The 19,755-nt window shown below is 40.4% G+C and overlaps 1 protein-coding gene across 2 annotated transcripts in view; it reads left to right on the top strand.

Moving 5' to 3' along the window:
* Window positions 1-19,755, top strand: part of tll1 (tolloid like 1) — a 57,384-nt gene that overhangs the window by 19,365 nt on the left and 18,264 nt on the right. For both annotated transcript variants that reach the window (XM_023333138.1, XM_023333137.1), the window contains 13 exons: window positions 6,041-6,163; window positions 6,303-6,380; window positions 7,034-7,207; window positions 7,304-7,421; window positions 8,391-8,569; window positions 10,266-10,371; window positions 10,894-11,018; window positions 12,744-12,859; window positions 13,014-13,116; window positions 14,722-14,838; window positions 15,071-15,216; window positions 17,306-17,501; window positions 17,733-17,858. In XM_023333138.1, the coding sequence (XP_023188906.1) occupies window positions 6,041-6,163; window positions 6,303-6,380; window positions 7,034-7,207; window positions 7,304-7,421; window positions 8,391-8,569; window positions 10,266-10,371; window positions 10,894-11,018; window positions 12,744-12,859; window positions 13,014-13,116; window positions 14,722-14,838; window positions 15,071-15,216; window positions 17,306-17,501; window positions 17,733-17,858 (1,707 nt within the window). The remainder of the gene's footprint in view (window positions 1-6,040; window positions 6,164-6,302; window positions 6,381-7,033; window positions 7,208-7,303; window positions 7,422-8,390; window positions 8,570-10,265; window positions 10,372-10,893; window positions 11,019-12,743; window positions 12,860-13,013; window positions 13,117-14,721; window positions 14,839-15,070; window positions 15,217-17,305; window positions 17,502-17,732; window positions 17,859-19,755) is intronic.

Genomic DNA, 19,755 nt, shown 5'->3' on the forward strand with positions numbered 1-19,755 from the left:
CAAACTACACCCCAAGGCATTCTGGGTAAATACAACCAAAACAATCACACAAGTGTAGCGCTAGCAGGAGAAATGGTTGCATTCTTTCACGAAAGACAAAAGAGAAATCCTGCAACCACTAAAATCTGAAGCCACTCCATTTTTGTTTACATTTTGCAAAGAATGAAGTTGCATTCAATGTCTTCTTCTGAAGCTTCCGTGTCGTTTCCTTCTGTGGTTCTTGAGGAGGGGAACAGTTTTTTTCATTTAGTTTGGATGGTTTGACACAGTGCAGTTGAAAGTGAACTGCACCAGCTGAAAATGGAACAAATATAGCAATTTTGGACTCAAATCACACACAGTCTGTTGGACTACCAGGTGTGGAAACGCCCGGAGACTGCTTTACAGTTTCATTCTTGACAATGACCCAAAAAAGTTGGCACTCTATGATTTTAGGAGTTCCTCTACTTACTTAAAATGTCTTTTGGGAAAAACGTGCTCGTCTTTTTGTTGTAATTAAGAGTTAGAGTAAACTAGACTGGGTTTTTACTTGTCACTATCTATAAAAAAGGCTGGGCCACTGTTACCATTCAAGTAGGGCATAATCCAGGGTTCTTCAAATCCAGTGGTAGAGGGCCGGTGTCCCCTCTAAATGTGTGCCTTGTCCAACACACCTGAGTGAAATGGTTGAATCCTCTCCTCAGTGCATGAAGTTCTCCAGAGTTCTGCTTGTTATTTGACTGAGGTGAGTTGAAGCAGAGGCATGTCTGCCCTCCAGGCCCGGCGCTGAAGACCCCTGGTGTAATAGATAACAGGCAAATTTCAAGATATCAAACAGCTGAACTCACGACTTGTGGCAAGAAATTTTCCAACCAAACTCTTTATTGTCCAATTTTGGTGAGCTGGTGTGAATTGTAGCCTCATTATTTGGTTCTTAGCTGACAGGAGTTCCACTTGATGTGGTCTTCTGCTGCTGTTGCCCATCTGTTTCAAGGTTTGTGTCACATGCTCAGAGACGGTATTTTGCATTCTTTTGTTTCAGCGAGTTGTTGTTTGAACCGCTGTTGACTGTTTGCAATCTCGTACCAGCCTGCCTGTTCTCCTTTATCCTCTGACTTCTTTCTTCCACACAACTTCTGCTTCTTCTTTGGGCCTTTATTTGTAAAATCAGGCCAGCAGATCAGCAGTTTGTGAGCAGCCCATCACCAACAGCCCCACAACAGTCAAAATCACTTACTTTGAAGTTCAGCAGGTCATTTTCAACATATATGTCATAATTATCTTTTATACCAAATAATAGTTCAATAAACCTTTAATTTATTTGTCAAATCTCAGATCTTGCCAGGTGTTAAATCAAATCATTTGACTCCAACATTATCAGCAAGGCAGAAATCCTTCTTAGAGTTGAACAGAGCCAGTAGAAGAAGGTTTTTATGGATCTGCTGTGATTGTTTCCTGTTCCACTGGCTGCTGTTTCCAAGCCAGAACAGGTGGAAGAGCTTCCAGCATAAAGTCGGTTCATTTTGGTTTAATTATGTCTTCATAAAGCATCTGAATCCTTTAGTAAGAGTTGTTTATTTGACCAAATTAACTGCATTTATTTCCACTTGTACTGCAGGTGCAGACACAAGCACCAAATGAAGTGTGTAAAAAAAAAAGGCAAATTAATACAAAATCCTAAAAGTTATGGAGGTGCTGGTAACATGTTCTATGGCTTTTAAACCAGTTAAGTTCATGCATGAACCAGTACGACCATGTCCAATATATTCAATACTTTAACACTAAAGCCTGCTGTGTTTTCAATGGGATAAAAAAACCCTGTTTATTTACGACTATAAAGGGAGAATAGAACTGTTTGACTGAAAGTTACAGCTGTGAAAACACAAAGCAGTTAAACTATTACTTATGTCTCTTTGTGAGCCTTTTGGTGCACGGCTGCATCTCAAATCTGACATAAAAATGTCTAACGTGACATATTTATCCTATAGTAAATGACTTTAGGCCTTTTGATTTAGGATGTGGGTTATTGATGGTGGTGAATGGAAGGTGAAACCGTCAAACATGTGCAGTTCTGAAGCGTCACATTCAACATTTGTTCTTGGTTCCTGGAGTTCTCATTCCTTATAAACCATCAGCCTCCAAGGCATCAATCAGAGGGATGACTTCCCATCATCAGAGGACAGGCAAAAGGACAATACTGTGTATTTTCCAGGCCATTTTATAGCAAAATCAAGGAATTATGATACCTTACAAAAAGGCTGCATGTATTAAACATGACTAAAAAGAAATTTGACTTTGTAATTTAACGCCTTATATTGGGCCTCTGTCTCTTTAAGAAGGAGCGTACACACACACACAGAGAGAGAGGGATCCTTTAGCTTTTCTCTCTTTTCTCCTGATGGTTTCTATCGTTCTTTAAGCCTGGGGCCTGAGATAACCATGGTAGAAGGTTTGTTTTGTGTCCTGTGAGCCATTTCTATGTTGTTCCCTCCACATGTTTTAGATCATTATCAAGTAATTACCCATTGTAATTAATTACTCCCCCCCAAAAAACAGAGCCACAGCTCCTCCTCCATACTTAACAATGGGAATGAGGTGCTTCTGTAGATAATTATCCTTTGCTACACACCAGACCTGCCTGGAGTGTTTGTTACTGAAAAACTCAAAGTCTCCTGACACTGGCACACAACTCCCAGAAAAAACCCTCACAGTGTTTAGAAAAACTCAACACATATCTGGACTGAGAAGGCTTTTTCCTGACATGGTTAGCATGTAGATGAAGTTTAATGGCCCTACAATATAACTTTTTGCTGAAGTTCTCAAACAGTGATTTTTTTCCCCACCTCAGTTTATCATCCTCCTTGGTGTGTGTGGCAGCAAGCTGAACCTGGTCCTTTTTCAGTCTTTTGACAGGCGGCTGATTGAAATCTTGACTCTGTGTCACTTGTGATTTTTCTAAGATATATATATATTTTTTTTAACACAGGACTTTTCTCAACTGAGAAAAAACTCAAGTGAAATGTTCCACTGAATTTCATTTTTACGAATGATTTTTCACACCTGTCACGATAAGGCCATTGAGCATAGCATTAACCTGCACTTTACCTGTTGTTATGAACTGTTGACTAGTCCAAGATTCCTTCAGCTACATCCTGCTCTAAGGAAATCTGTTCACATCCTGTGCGAGAAATTAATTCTGTGAGTTATAACTTTGAACGTGAGCCTGCGTGGCTCACATTCAAAGTTATGTCAGAAGTCAGAAGCGGAGACGGGGAACAGGTAGAGAGAATTAGGGAGTTAGGATGTAGGTTTTTATGGGTCATTAATGAGAGCAGCTTTCCAGAAAAGTCTTACACATGACCTGATATCAGACCACTGTAAGACCACCGACCTGGTGGCTCAGTGTGTGCATATTTGTGTGGTGTGTAAGTAAGCAGTGCAACTGGCTAAGCTGGTCTAAGCTCCAGCTGATGTGAAACACAAGTTTCTCAATGTGCATAAGTGAGACCCCGTGCTGCTGCATGACAAGGTCTCTGAAAGTCAGCAAGTCGATTCAAGACATCATTACAGTCACAGGCAGTGACCAAAAGGTGGAGCGCCTCATTTCGAAATCAATTAGTTTAAGTTTGTAGTGTTTTATAGAATTTATTATGATTAGAAATTATAACTGAAATCAGATGGTGGTGGCATATTTATTCACTTCACTCCCGACACTCACCACACAGAACCTCTGGTGCGATTCAAAATGGGAGGATCAACATAAAGGGTTTACTGTAGCAAAAAATAAATAAATAAAAAAAATCTAACAAAAAAAAAAACAAATCAGAAAGCCATCTTATTAAGAACTGAATATTCTGAATTAGCAAAGTATGCCTGAAACACTGTTTTTTTTCAGACCTGGAAGAAAAAACATCAAATAATTCAATAGACAGGAAAGAAACATGAATTTATGGCATTTTTTTCTTTAAGAGTGAAAATATAAACGCTTCAGCATGTGGGTCGGCTGCAGATCTTTGCTGCATGTCTCCCCTCTTCTCTTTCTGCCTGTTTTCTTAACTTTAAATGAGATTTCCAGAAAGGCTACCAACACTTCTAAATCTAGCTTGATCAATGGCAGGCAGAGGTAAAAAGCTCAGATGGGTGAAAAAGAGCAACTTTGCTGTTCAGCCTTCCTGTTGTCTGCTGAATGTCTTGCTCTCTCTCGCATTCTCTGAAAAATACATTTTCAATTTTCAATCTAAATTATTTGATAGAAAATTCAGTTTGACAACCTATAATACATAGCCACACTGCTACTTCACACGCCATTGGCTGGAACCATTTATGTTCCTCTAAACTGATTGGCTGAACCCCTAAGAAAGGATATAAGTACTATAGCTTTTAGCTAGTAGTGTTAAGATGGTTGCATATAGCAATGCATATGAGTGTGTGAGTATGGATGTATGTACTTAGACATATGTAAATCCAGATAAAATGGAAAATTAATTAACCTGTTTATTTTTTATTTGATTTATTAATGAGGGTCCAGCTGAAAATATTGTGTGAGTTTATAGGGAAGGAGTTCATAATGTTCTTACTTCCTCCTACTCCTTTTCGAGCATGTGGTACAAAAATATGTGTTTTTTGCATTCCTTGTTCTTGTTCATGATTTTATACAAGTACTATCATATTTGAAATAAATAAATAATTAAATATTGGGTTATATGCGCTTGAAGTAACGAAATAGTCAGCTACAGTCATTTCCAGAGCCAGTTTTTGGAGATTTTAGCCTGGATGATGACTTTTTTCTACTTTTACTCGAGTAAAGGCAGTCAGGCAGGTCTGCTTGTACCTGAGTATAATGTTTTAATATCTGTACCCACCTCTGCATGTCATCTGTGAACATGAGTATTAGCTTGTTTTCCATCAGGCAGTCATGTTTATGTATATTTTTTGGAAGGCAGCAGTTTGGCCAACACAGATCAGATCACATTATAGACTAATTCCTTAAAAAAAGCATCTACTCCAGGAGTTGTGTGGTCTGCTTTCTCTTATGTGGGACAGTTTCTGTATCCTAGATCCCTGTAAACTGAGGCACATTGTATTAACCTAATCAAAGGAATTTAGACCTTCTCACAATAAGTGTTAGTAGGTCAATTTAGGTCAGTTCGAATAAATCCAAGCCTGAACAACCTTAAGAATCTTAAGGCCGGGCAAATCTTAATCCATTCTCAGAAATTCACATGTTGGCTATTATTCCAAGCAGGTTTTAAGTGAGTCAGCTTCTTTACAGTGACATTGTTGACTTTCAACTAAAAAACTATAGTTTGTTTACAACAGGCACTTGATAAAACAGAAGATGGCTGTGGCTCTTTGTTGACCGGCAAAAATCAGCACCAACTCTCTGCGGCCCGGCAAGGACAAGTGGTCAGAGAAAATGACCTGATGAAGCATCTTAGTAATAATATTATTTCTAAGAAAAATAGAAGTAGGAAACAAATACTACCAGCAGTAATTGAAGTCATTTCATATTTCCGAAACAGTTTCTTTTCAAAGGAGCTTCTTCAAAAACAAGTGAGTCTTTAAAAACATTTATTGCAATTGTATTAAGGCTTTTGAAATAAATATTGTGATATGAATTCATGTGAGAATTCAAAGCACTTTTAAACACTCACTTTTAATCTTTGGCTTTCATCTTTGCTAAAGTTTGACATCTTAGTTTTTGATTAGGGCAGGATAATAAATCAATCACTCGCTCTTTGGTTACTTAGCAACAACATGTTGAGTATTCGCGCTGCAGCAGTTTCAGGTGTCACCACCATGCCTTATAACTGTTAAAGAAAAGAAAAGAAAAGAAAAACAGACAATGGTGCGGAGGGAGAGGAGAAAATAAAAACAACTTAAAACAGAAACGGTCACATCCCCAGTTTGGCAGTATTTTGTATATTTAAAACAAAAAACTAATCACTAATTATCAATATCGACCAATATGAAATATCATGACAGGTTTTTCAGTCACACCACCATCCATGTTTTTAATGTTGAGGCGTATGTTCAGTATTTTTCTTCTACTTGCTTTCAGTTGTATTTTGGGGCGACATCGCCTTGGACGAGGAGGACCTGCAGATGTTCCACATCGACAGAACGATAGACCTCAAACAACACACACATGTGCGTTCACATTCCCGACAGGGACACACTTCAGGTGAGTGCCTTCTTCAAAACTGACTCGCACTCAGTTCAGCAGCTGTTGTATAGAAGCATAAAAGTAGACAAATATAAGATTATGTTATGCATGGGTTTCTGTGTCTTTTATTTTTTTTTTGCATGTCTTCTGTAATCAGGAGGCCTTGGGGAACATGAAGATGTGAAGAGAGGATCGTTATACGTTCTGCTGGAGAGAATACGTAGATTTGGCTTTGGTATGCAACCTGAAATTCACTCTTACATTGACTTTTATTTTACAGAGGGATACATTTAGTTCTTTTTTGTGCCTTTAACAAGTTAGTATCCATAAGACTGGAAGCTGTGTAACATGTTTTTCATTGTAAAATGATAAACCAGGTTTGAATGGGCAGCAACATTTGTTCTAACATCATAAGTAATGCCTGTCCTTTCAGCTCCTTCAGACTAGCCAGCACCAATTAGCAAACACCTAGTAAAACTGCTCATCTTCTGAGCTCATTATAGGAGCTACTTCTCTATGAAATGCAAGTACAAACATTGTTAAAGGGTTAACAGAGGAGCCATGTTGTGATGACTTCCTGTTTCAGAAAGAGCAGGAGTTTTTAAAGAGACAGAGGCCCAATTTCAAGGCATTAAATTACAAAGTCAATTTTCTTTTAAGTCATATCTGATATATGAAGTATTTCTATAACTAGAAGTGACATAGTTACTTGTTTGTGCTACAAAATGCCACTGTGTGTCTGGAAAATACACAATACTGCCCCTTTAAGGATTTGTTAAAAATATGCTCATTTTTATCATGTCCTGATGGAAAAACTCTAGAACTGTAATATTTAATAACTTGTAATAATAATAATATAATGTTTTTTCTTGCTTCATGCTATATTAGACTACGTCCCAAAGAATGAAAGCAAGGGAGCTGCCAGTTCACAAAGCCAAACCTGGAAAGGTGGGAGTCCTAGCGAGGCGGCGAAGAGCCGTGTTCCTCGAGCGGCCACATCCCGAGCTGAAAGGATCTGGCCCGGGGGAGTCATCCCCTACGTCATCGGAGGAAACTTCACTGGTAACAACTCCGCTCAGCCGCTCAACCCTCGCCACGCAGCCGTGTTAATGCACACTTAATTGTGTAAAGGTAGGATGTAAAATGTGTGTGTTTTAGGTAGTCAGAGGGCCATGTTCAAGCAGGCCATGCGTCACTGGGAGAAACAGACGTGTGTAACTTTCATTGAAAAGACGGATGAGGAAAGCTACATCGTCTTCACCTACAGACCCTGCGGGTAAGACTGGAAGACTTCTTTGTATATCTTGGATTGTGTGCGTGGCGGGGTGTGTGTGTGTGTGTGTGTGTGTGGGTGTGCGTGTGTGTGTGTGTGTGTGTGTGTGCGTGTGCGTGTGTGTGTACCCAGGGTTCACTAGTGACCTTGTCACAGTGAGAGACGATATGGTCACTCAACAATGGCTTTGCTTTCCTTCCTGTCCTGCTCCTGTTTCCCCATCCCACCAATCACGGGGCTCGGCTTTAAGTGTTTGTATGTTCGGGCAGTTCTTTTGTTCCGACTCTGCAGAAGTGCATTGTTCTGTCGAGTGGCAGCACGGTGGGGTCAGAGTGTGTTTGGACAGCAGTGACACTTCACTCACTGGATGTTGTGAGTTGTGATTCTTTACAGTGACTGAGGATATTAGGGTTTATTGTATCAAAAAAAAGAAAAGAAAAATGGTGAGCAGACAGCTGGAAAGCAGGACATCCAGCACTGTGTACCTAATCATAGGAATGTTTCCTATGATTAGGAAGTATTGATGTTTGTGAAAGAACTACCAAAGCCTCATCCTAATTCTTATGATTTAAATTTTAATCTATTTAGATCCACTGGTAAATATTGTGTATCTGTTTTTCTACGTTATCTATTCGTGCTTGTGTTGCAACCTGGCTCCTGATCCTCACCGTGCAATCAGCTCACTGGATAACTTTAATCAGATTTGTTGGCCTGGCACCGATGACCGTAATAATCAGGAAAAAAAATGTACTTAGGTTCTCTGTTCAGTCTTACAAGTGATTATTCATGTAAGCTTAGAAAACTGCAGTTTTATGGTATTAATATCATTAATTATGAGCTTTCCAGTATATTTATGAGTTCACTGTTGACTAACTGCATCCCTATCACTGCATTTTATCCCCCCAAACTCCTCACTACTAAACCTGTGTTTAAATGTCTCCCTGCTGTGAACCTCATACCAATCCATCACAGGTGTTGTTCCTACGTGGGTCGCCGTGGCAACGGACCCCAGGCCATTTCCATAGGGAAGAACTGCGACAAGTTCGGCATCGTGGTGCACGAGCTGGGCCACGTCATCGGCTTCTGGCACGAACACACTCGGCCCGACCGTGACGATCATGTGACCATAATCCGGGATAACATCCAGCCGGGTGAGACTCATTACCGCTGAGACACTAAGGTCTCAGGGCCGCTCAGGGTGCCGCCTATTTATAGGCAACCCCAGCGGTCACAGCAGGCAGGCACGGCTTGCCTCGGGTTGGCCCTCACGCCTGGGTTCCAGCAGGAGGTGTGAATGGATCTCCTAATGACTGTGAAGTCCCCGAGACGACCGTCTGTCACATTTCCACAAACACACCTCTGCTCTGTCACACAGTCAGACAGCATCAAATTACTGGGCAGCAGATTTATTTAGAAGCATCACCACTTTCAGTCTCCCCTCCCCTCCCCACCCTCCACCTTCTCATGCTCTGTGTTCCTCACCTACACATAATACTGATGCAGCTTCTCTGCAGAGTTTAATTCATTCTTTGTTCTGTCTGTCATTAGAATGCTCCAATAAATTGACCAGCTGATAAATTGGCCCCAATTTCCCTATTTTTGGGAGATCGGTGATCGCCCGATATTTAAATGTGAAGCTGATTCTTATCCGCCGACCTTATTTTTCTATCAAAGGTCTAAAAATCAGTTGGCTTTTGTGTTTTTAAGCCAATTGTCCTCTTTTGCTCTGCTGTGAGAGAGGTTTGACCGACTGGTCATGTCTGCACATTTGCAGTTTACAATAGTCACCCCACTGTTTCCAACTCACAGACTTTCTTACTATATTTAGCAACATTTCAAACAAAACAAAATCAGAATCAGCAGGTCAGGCCAGAAAACTGCAATTGGTGCACTCCGGTTTATCAGCCTTTGACAGACAAGCATTTGCTGACAATCAAATGATTTAATTCTGTTTTCCAAACAGCAACAGCACAATTTTAAATGCAAAGTAGACCATTTATTTTAACAGAATAATTATTTGCAGATGTCAGGTGTACCTCAACCAAAGCAAGTTGTTGTACCTATGCTGAAAAAAATGTTTCTTTGAGCAAACTTAAACTACTCCAATTTGTTACAGCCAATTTTATTAGTTTTGCTCAAGATTTCAGAATGAATCAAATCAATTACAGCTTGAGCAAAACTAATAAAACTAGCTGTAACAAATGAGTAATTTTTTCAGTGTACTTTAACATCCTTAACCTTTTCTTGCCTTTTCTGTTTTTCCGTTTTTGTCAGCTTTTAGCAGATAGTATTTTTCCATTGTAACCTTTGTAACACAAATGATCTTTGTGAATAAAAACCTGTTTGCCTTGGGTGCAACTTAACTGTAGTTGTAATAAATGTCATAAATATAGCAGAAATCTTTGTTAAATACATACACAATGATGCAAAGAGTTGTTTTAGATCTGACTCTGCATCAACGTTAGAATTAGAAGGACATTAAAACTCAGGGTTGCTCATATTTCATTCTTACAAATAACTTGGCAAATTATTTGCCAGTTTAAATGCCGTGTAATGTGCAGACACATCACTGGTTCATCTCGTGTGTTTAGAAGCATTTGTATGTCAACTTGTCCCGACCTTAAAAACTGTGATTCAGAGGTAGTGACTCTCATAGTTTTAAATCAATTTTTGCACTATTTCAGGAAAACCACATTAAAACATCTCACTTAAACTTGATCATTATTGGAGGTTAGCTGTGATAAAAGTGTTTTAGATGATCTTGTGATTAACTTTGATCTAACATTTCTAAGATTTGACAATCGAGTATTAGCTCTGTTTGGTGAAAATGTATCCATGTGTGTGCAGGTCAGGAATATAACTTCCTGAAGATGGAGCCTGGGGAGGTGAACTCTCTTGGAGAAGCGTACGACTTCGACAGCATCATGCACTACGCCAGGAACACATTCTCACGGTAACAGCTCCAGCGTCTTGGCAGCTCCATGGCTTGTTTTTGCAGCAGTATGTAGCCTTTACAAAAGCCTTTTTTATATATACATTTGTTAAACCTGCCATTGTCACAGCAAAATGATAATTTGAACGAATGTGTAAAAGCTTTTTTTTCTAAAAGTTACATGCTGCAGATTTAAGACAGAAAATATTTTTTTGTGTAGAAATGCCATGTTTTGCTAAAATGTAAATTAAATCCTTAAAAATAATTTTCCCTCAAACTTTATGTTGTTTCATTATCTTTTAAAAAATGGATGTTTCATTTCCTTTAGAAATAAAAAAAAATTATACAAATTTGAAATCTAAATGGGCCAGTGGTATGAATAATTCTGGGCTGTATAAGATTCAATTCCATGCAAAGCAAATAAAAGAGTCTTTATGTTGAAGTTAGACTCTAATTTTGACCAGAACACCTTGTATTATGCCATCCTGATGACACATTTATGTTCTATGGGGGAAAATCGAAAGTTCGCTCTCTTCCCTGCAGTGGGATGTTCCTCGACACAATACTTCCATCCAGGGACGAGAACGGCGTCCGGCCGGCTATCGGCCAGAGAACCAGGCTCAGCAAGGGAGACATCGCACAGGCAAGGAAGCTGTATAGATGTCCAGGTACTGATGCATTTATGATGTTACTGCGTGTTTGGGTTTATGAACATGTTTATTGTTTTCAGCTAGGAAACAAAAGATAATGGTGCTTATTAATCTATTGCACCTTTAACAAAAAATTCTCCTGTCTCTGAGGCACAGAGGTAGAATGTAGCAATCTGTTTTTCCACATGACCTTTCCAATTTGTCTTCACACATCTCTAACACACACACACACACACACACGCCCACACAGACACCCACACACACATGCATGCACGCAGGCTTATTCATACATTCAGTTCTTGAGCACACCCGTACAGATCTGGCGTCATTCTGCTCCCTGGTGAGGAGTTTCTGACATGATCTGGAGCTGTTCACTGAGCCGGGGTGCAACGCTGTAAATGCTGTTTGTTAATGGTACCGAAGCGCTCAGCCCACACACACCCACACACCCCGTCATGTTTTCATGTCTTGTGGAGACTTTACATTGACTTCCATTCATTTTCTACAGCCCACCCCTTACCTTATCCCCAATCCTATCCCTAATCATCACATACCTAACCCCTAAGCCAAAAATAGCGTTTCCTCTCATGGGGAACAAGAACATGTCCCCACAAGGAGCAGTGGTCCCCACAACCCGACATTATAGACAGAAATAGGTCCCCACAAGCATACAAAAACCTAATAGTGCACACACACACACACACGCACACACTTTATAAACAACAGCTGTGCTTTCATTTACCATGTAAATTCACAATTTGACATTTAGAAAATAAATTTGCTCAATGGAATCACTGCAATTTCTAAAAAAAATTCTTGTTTGTAGATAGAAACGTTTTGGCGCTAGGATGAGATGTTTTTTATTTTTTTGACCATATTGAAATCGGTTCATTTCGCAAAACTACATTGGAAACACATTTTATCACATCAAGCGAGTCACATGACCAACAACTGCATGTTGCCACTGGCGAAAACCAGACAAGACAATAACAGGAAGTAGTTGCAGGATGATGTCGCAGCATGATTTTTAACATCTTGTCATGGAAATAAACTTATTCACATGTAATTTTACTTGTGTTTCTTATTTAATTGAAATGCTACAAACTGCGAAATAGTGTTTTTCTTTACATTAGCGGAATATTGACAGTTTTGTGCACATTTGTAATAGAAACGCAGCTAATGATGCAGTATTAAATGATAAACTGCATCTTTATTGTGTTTTGTGCATTGATTAATACTTTCCCTGTTGATTTATGCTCTTCTTGAATATTATGTCATCCATAAATAGCAAGTTCAAACAAGTGTGTCTCAGTGGAAGCTATAAATCGATATAATACTGACAATGTATGAATGTATCCCAGCTGGAAACATATACAACTTGAACCTCATAAGGTCATACCAGGGCGCTACCATATCCACTGACAGATGAACAGAGCCCCAGGGCATTGTGGGGGAAAAAGACAGCATGCATGATGGGACAGGAGGGGCACGTTTGGCTAACTTCCTTTTGAGAGACAGCAGCAGCGTTACGCTCCGAATGAAAACCAACAATGGTCAGATCATTTGCCCAGAATGCCCGACTCAGCTGTTTTACATTTGTCCGATGTCCACAGAGTGGCAAATTACAAGACGCATATAGTGGATGTTCACATCCAGTAGATTACCGTTTTACAGAGGAATGTTGAGTTCAGAACACAAACAACCCAGCCGCTGACGCTCAACTTCCTTCTGGGTGCGTTGCAGCTTGCGGAGAAACCCTCCAGGAATCAACCGGTAACTTCTCCTCACCTGGTTACCCCAACGGATACCCCTCATACACTCACTGTGTCTGGAGAATATCTGTCACTCCTGGAGAAAAGGTGCACACACACACACACACCTACACACACCCCCACACACGAAAATACAGTAAAAATTAGAGCGTGGTGACAGATTGATGCTGTCTTCTTTTACTGCTCTGTCACTGATGCTAACGTCTAGAGTAACTAAAGGATTTTTCATTTGTTCCTCCAGATTGTTCTCAACTTCACCACTATGGACCTGTATAAAAGCAGTCTGTGTTGGTATGATTACATCGAGGTCCGGGATGGATACTGGAGGAAAGCTCCGCTGCTCGGTACGATCTGTGTGAGAGAGAGAGGAACTGGAGCCAATTTTTTCCAGATGTAATGAAATTTGTCTAAGCTCCTGAAGAAACAATGACTCTACAGCCAAAAACACAGCGCTTTCATCTGACTTTTTACTTTTTGACCAGATTTTTAAATGACACACAGGCTCCGACTTGACCGTTTGTCAACTCAACTAGCAAGATCAAGTATTCATGCAAAAGTGTGTACCAGAAATCCTGCCAGTGTAAATGGATCTGGCAGTAAACTGCTTAAAGGGACAGTAAAATGTATTTTCTGGAGATATAGTGGCATTTTATGGCACAATCGTGTAACTGTTAACTTCAATTGTTATAAAAAAATTCTATATATATCAAATATTACTTAAGAGAAATTTGACTTTGTAATTTAGCACCTTGAAATTGAGTCTCTGTCTCTTTAAGAAACTCCTACCCTTTCTAAAACTCCGCCTTCAGGAAGTCATCACAACATGGCTCCTCTATTGACCCTTTAACAACGTTTGTTTCTACCAGCGTTGCTCTGAGAAGTAGATCCTATAAAGAGCTCAGCTGATGCTCAGTCCCACCAGCTGTTTGCTAATTGGGGCTGGCTAGTCTGAAGGAGCCGAGTGGGGGAGCCACAGGGAGGGCTGCTCAGTGAGGTGGAAGCTCCTAAGCTTGGAGCTTCTCCCCAAGCGTTTTGCACAGAAGATTGCCATGGAAGATTAAAGGACTTCTCAAACATGAATGAAAGAATCAAAGCAACAATCCAGGAATGCTTTTGATGCGAGAATAACATTATAACATTGTAAAGATCAAAACAGTACATTTTTCATAATACTTTCCCTCTAAAGCTGTTTGACTTTTGAGGTCCTACCATAGTAAATACCCTACTTTGTTTTGGTCAGTACGAGGTTTACTTAGTTTGTATTTTCCCCCAAACGTTGTTAGCGGATGCATTTTACTTTGCCACTGTAACTCACTTTCTGTCTCATCAAACTGCTGCATCACTTCGACCTAAACAGACCTCAGGTTCATCTTGGTCAGAGAGTCAGGGACCGAGTCGTAGGAAATCGTGAGGGATCTGCGACCTTAACGTGTTTCATTTGCTGCATATATCATTTGACCTGGTTTTCCGCTGGATCGGAGGCCAAAATGGATCCGATGTGTTTTGAGCATAAGGACTGTCTGATAATGATTACTTCCTTCCAGGCAGTTCATGGAACATTTGAAGTGGCTGCATGTCACAGCATAAATCAATATGAATCAGCAGACATACAAGGAAACATATCGTTGACAAGATTTTCCACGTTTTTATTTCATGAAGGATGCTGAATTTCTTTTTTAATAATTTTGATAAAATAGAAAGTTGAGAAATGTCAGAGGGATTGGCAAACAGGAAGTTATTCAGGTTGATACAGAGCAGAAAAGAAGGTAGTACTGATAACACACTGGATGAAGGGACATGTCCAGGAGAAAATGTTTAGAATTCGTTTAGTTATTGGCCTGGCCAACTGAATCTAATTTAAGTTAAATTAGGTTTAAAAGTAAAACACTTCTTATAATCAGTTCTTAAAGTGATTTTGTTGATTTTCATTTTCTGTTTGTGATTCTCAGGCAGGTTTTGTGGAGACAAAATCCCTGATGTCTTGATCTCAGCCGACAGCAGGATGTGGATCGAGTTACGCAGCAGCAGCAACTGGGTGGGCAAAGGCTTTGCTGCTGTTTATGAAGGTAGCAGCTCCTTTAAATTAATAAATCTCTCAGACAAATAGGTGGTTAGCATGTATATGCATTCGTATGCAGCATAGGTCTATGCCTGATGATTAAACATGCCTGGTTTTTGAGATTAGCTCTATTACTCATGGTGTAGAGAGAATGTTTCAGGTCTCTGCGATCAGCAACGGTTGATGCTAACTCATCCTGTCCGTCTCTGCCTGCTGTGATTCTCTGTTTTTCTGGTCAGCCATCTGTGGAGGGGAAATTACCAAGGACTCTGGGCAAATTCAATCTCCCAACTACCCTGATGACTACAGGCCCTCCAAAGAGTGTGTGTGGAGGATCACTGTGTCTGAGGGATACCATGTTGGACTTAGCTTCCAGGCCTTCGAGGTGACCCACTCTCTCTCTCTGTGTGCGTGTGTGTGTGTGTGTGTGTGTGTGTGTGTGTGTGTGTGTGTGTGTGTGTGCGTGTCGGGGTGTGCATGAGCTCAGAAAGTCTGGGTCAAATTTCACACTCGTATAGTTGCTAGAAAGGTAGTAAAGGTTCCAGCGGATGGTGTGTGTGAATCTGGGGTTTAATCCCATAGTTCAGATTATTCTCTCCATCTTTGTTGCTGTGTGCTGCTCTGCTCTGTTGCATCAATTACTTCCTCTGCTTTACAAACAGCAGCTGTGTGCAAAAATCAATGTTATTTCCTCATTAAAATGCAAAAACCTGGTCCTTGTTTGAGCCACTTTTGGTAATTGTATGAACAAATGTTCAAGGAGAAATTTGTGTCCACAAGTGTTCATCAGTGCATCACATAGGAATCAGCTGTGTAGTGCTGAGTTAGCCGTATTTAGTTTGAAACAAGCCCCTTCCACACTTGTTGACTTTAGAGAAGATCCACTTGTAAAGTCCTGATTGTGTCAGTAGCTGTGTTTCCATTACAAATGTGATCAAATCGTTGTCTATGTTCTGGTAATGTTGAAAAAACACAATTTGGATATTGTGGGGCTCCCATTAAATAAGAAATCAAATTAAAATCACACTGCACTGCACAGTGGGGCAGTTGGTAGCACTGTTGCCTTGCAGCAAGAAGGGTGTGGGTTCAAGTCTTTCTGCACGGAGTTTGCATGTTCTCCCTGTGCATGAGTGGGTTCTCTCTGGGTACTCCTTCTCCAAAAACATGACTGTCAGGTTAATTGGTCTCTCCAAATCCTTCTTAGGTGTGAGTGTGTGTGCATGGTTGTTTGTCCTGTCTGTCTCTGTGTTGCCCTGCGACAGACTGGCGTCCTGTCCAGGGTGACCCCTCCTCTCGCCTGAAACGTTCACTGGAGATAGACAGCAGCACATCCCGACCCCATTCGGGACAAGGGTGTTAGAATATGGATGGATGGATGGATGGATGGAGGTTAATAAGCTAAGTCACATGATAAGTCATTAAAAATCATGGCTGCGACAGATATAAACAGTTACATGATACACATCATAACCCAGTCACGGTGCTAAAGCTCATCATCTATCATCCAGGAGATGAAACACTGACGTCGGAGCGACAAGCCCTGCCTTCTTGGGACTGTCTATGCATGTTTTGGGAAAATTGTAATTGGAGATTTTACAGAAGAGTTATGGCTTCAACACAACTTGGAATGACACAACTTTTTATGAACTGTGTGAGAGCTGGTGGAGCCAGCCGCAGATTGTCTGTAAAAAACAAAAGCAAAACAGCTCTTACCACTTTCTGTCGTTTTCTTCGTTGTTTTCTCCAGTAGTAACATGGAGTTGATCACTTGTAATGTGAAAAAAGTATTCCCATTGCAGTTTTGTGAAATACATAAATTTCAATACAGCTGGAGATCCACCTCATATTTACGGCAAAACTGTTTATTGAAAAAAAGTGAGCTTTTTCAAAATTAGCATGTTTCCATTAAGTAAATCTATCTTCATCATTTCAATTTGCGCAGTTGTATGAATAGTGGAAATGCAGCTAGCAATGTGAAAATGGAATTTAATTTTGAAAAGAAAAGCTGGAAAACTTGGCAAGAAAAGAGGCTTTGACTTTCTGAGACATCTTGAGGACAGCTGCAGCGTAACGAGTGACAGTATGTTACACCTCACTCCCTATGGGTGTAGTAAAGATTTATCTTATCTTATCTTATCTAAAATAAAGATTGTTATTTGCTGTCAGGACTGGGCTAACTGTGCATCTCTGCTGGGGAATAATCATGTGGAGCCTTTTATTTCAGAGTTGCTCATTTTACATAAATACTCTCAGCAGTTCTTTTAGAGACACTCCTTGGTTTTTCTCCCTTCCAATCATAAAAACTGCAAGTATTTTTTTCATTTCACAGCAATGATCTACCTTATTTGCTACATAAAGCAAATAAGGTAGAAAGTTTGAGCCATTTCAGCTGTTAAACGGGGCACTGATGATGACTGTGGCACTCCAAGAGTCGGCGTGAACACGTGTGTGTGTGTGACTGTGTATTTGTGTAGATCGAGAGGCACGACAGCTGTGCCTACGACTACCTGGAGGTTCGGGACGGCCCACTTGAAACAAGCCCGCTGATTGGCCGTTTCTGTGGCTACGACAAACCTGAAGACGTTCGCTCCACCTCGCACACTCTGTGGATGAAGTTTGTCTCCGACGGGACGGTGAACAAGGCTGGCTTCGCCGCCAACTTCTTCAAAGGTGAGGGAGTTCAATAAAGGCGGTCTGTGAGTGTTTTTCTCTTTAATTTTCTTTATGTATTTATTTATTGCCCTTTAAAAATACTCATCAAGAATGCCACCACAAGTCTTGCCGTATTTAATGAATTTACAGTGAAACTTCTTGTCTCACCGTACCTGTTAGTTATTTTTTTCCCATGCGGCTTTTCTCTCCAAATCATTTCACATGAATTTTGACTCCTGTGTGTTCCAGAGGAAGATGAGTGTGCCAAGCCAGACAATGGTGGATGCGAGCAGAGGTGTGTAAACACTCTTGGCAGCTTCAAGTGTGCCTGTGACCCCGGCTACGAACTGGCTCCTGACAAGAAGAGCTGTGAAGGTAACAATGAGTGTGTGTGTTTCAGCATTTCTTACATCGTAAGGCTCATTTTTCCAACAAATATTACGTTGTGATGACCCATTGCTACCTATGGGCCCCAAAAGCCTAATAACAAACAGTTATAGGTTTGGGGGTTATGTTTAGGACTTTTATGGTGTGAATTGAGTTTATGTTAGGTTTTGGAGTCAAGCATGTACTGATAATGGTTCAGTTAAGTTAAGTTGGTACTCTGGACCAACTTAACTTAAGTAAAAATATTTGAAATTTAATTTGCAATCCGTTGAATGTTCTTCATTTTGTGCTGCACATATGTGCCTTTGACACGCATTTAAACTACATGGAAACGTTTAAAGTGGCAGTATGTAACTTTTATTTAAGAAATTGTTCTTGTAGATATATGTTAGAAACGTCACCATGCCGTGACAGCATTACATGAGACAGATAATCAGTGAAAACATCAAGCTCTTCTGTCTGTGGTTCCACTGCCATCTGCAGAAAATGCTCAGTCAGAAACAACCAATCAGAGCCAGAAGGAGGGACTCAGCGCTGTCAGTCATCCTCATGTACGTACGTCTTCACCACAACAGAATGTGTTGTGGCCACGCTAACTGAATGATCAAGCTAGTTAACCTGATGTTCCTATTTTTTTGTCCCTGTTGATTCTCCATTATTAGAACATTGAGCAGCATGTACACAAGGATGATTGACAGCAATAACCCCCTCCTCTTAGCTCTGATTGGTTGCTTTTGGGTGGGATTAGTAGCTCAGGGAGGAGACGGTTGAATTCCCACTGGAAACTTTCTTCACTAGTTTGTTTTTGCAGATTGTTCTTCTATGGAAGGTTGAATGGGATTTGTGAAGTGTTGTTTTCCTTTTTCTTCACGTTGAAAGGTTCTACAAAAAGTTTTATTTGATGTTGTCAAATTTTCCTATCCGGCTGCGAGTGTCCATGTCTGAATTCTTTTAGCTGTTTCCATCTACTGTCACATCATCAGTAAACACTGGAGACCGAGGCTGTTGGGAGTCGTTCCAGTCTGAAGCAGCACACAGCTTCCATGGAGCTGAACAGATGATGCGTTTTACTTCGGGTCATGTGTGTGTCTCAACCCACCCCTCCATCTTGCTTTCTTCCTGCCATTTTGACATAGAAGGAAGAATTGCTGTTCTGACTTTTTATTGTTTTGTTTTTTTTTTTTGGCAAAGTTTAAGCGAACATCGTGATGATTTTTCGTGAGCTACTGCCTGGTGTTATCTATCATTCTCTGGAGGATTTGTCTTGATTTTCTCTCTTTCCCTTTTGCTAGTTTTCCTTGTAAATTCATTCATTATTTTTGCATTCGCAAATGTCTTTGCAGCCACAGAGCGCAACTTATTGTTTGTAAAATCAAAAGACAACTGTAAACCTCAGTCTGCCAGGGGGATGGATAATTTTGAGCCACCTGTATGTTAAAACTTAGTCACAAATAAATTGCATTCATTGTTTGAATTCTACCTATTAATGACAATAAAACCAGAAACTTTGTAGTACATGAGTCATAGTCAACTCTATGCACAAATGTTATGATTCATCTTTTAAAAAGGAAAAGAAAAAAATCCCCCCAGTTATTTTGAAGCAGTATAGAAGGTAAAATTCGATGTTTGAAGGAAGGAAAAGGGAAAAGAGAGGCAGCTATGGTTGAAATTACATTCTGGTGTTCTACTGACCAACATGGCAGCAGATTCACCTCTCTTTGTTTTTGACCAGGCCCACCATAATTGCGTCACCTGCAATCCTGATAGACATTGCTGCTGTGCAGTCATGGGTCAGCAGCATGAACATCAGAGGACTGAGCACATACCCTTGGGGTACCCCCATGCTCAGTGTGGTGGTACTGGATGTGGTGCTGCCAATCCTGAC

This window comes from Xiphophorus maculatus, chromosome 5, assembly GCF_002775205.1.
Source record: "Xiphophorus maculatus strain JP 163 A chromosome 5, X_maculatus-5.0-male, whole genome shotgun sequence".
In the NCBI taxonomy this organism is placed as follows: Eukaryota; Metazoa; Chordata; class Actinopteri; order Cyprinodontiformes; family Poeciliidae; genus Xiphophorus; species Xiphophorus maculatus.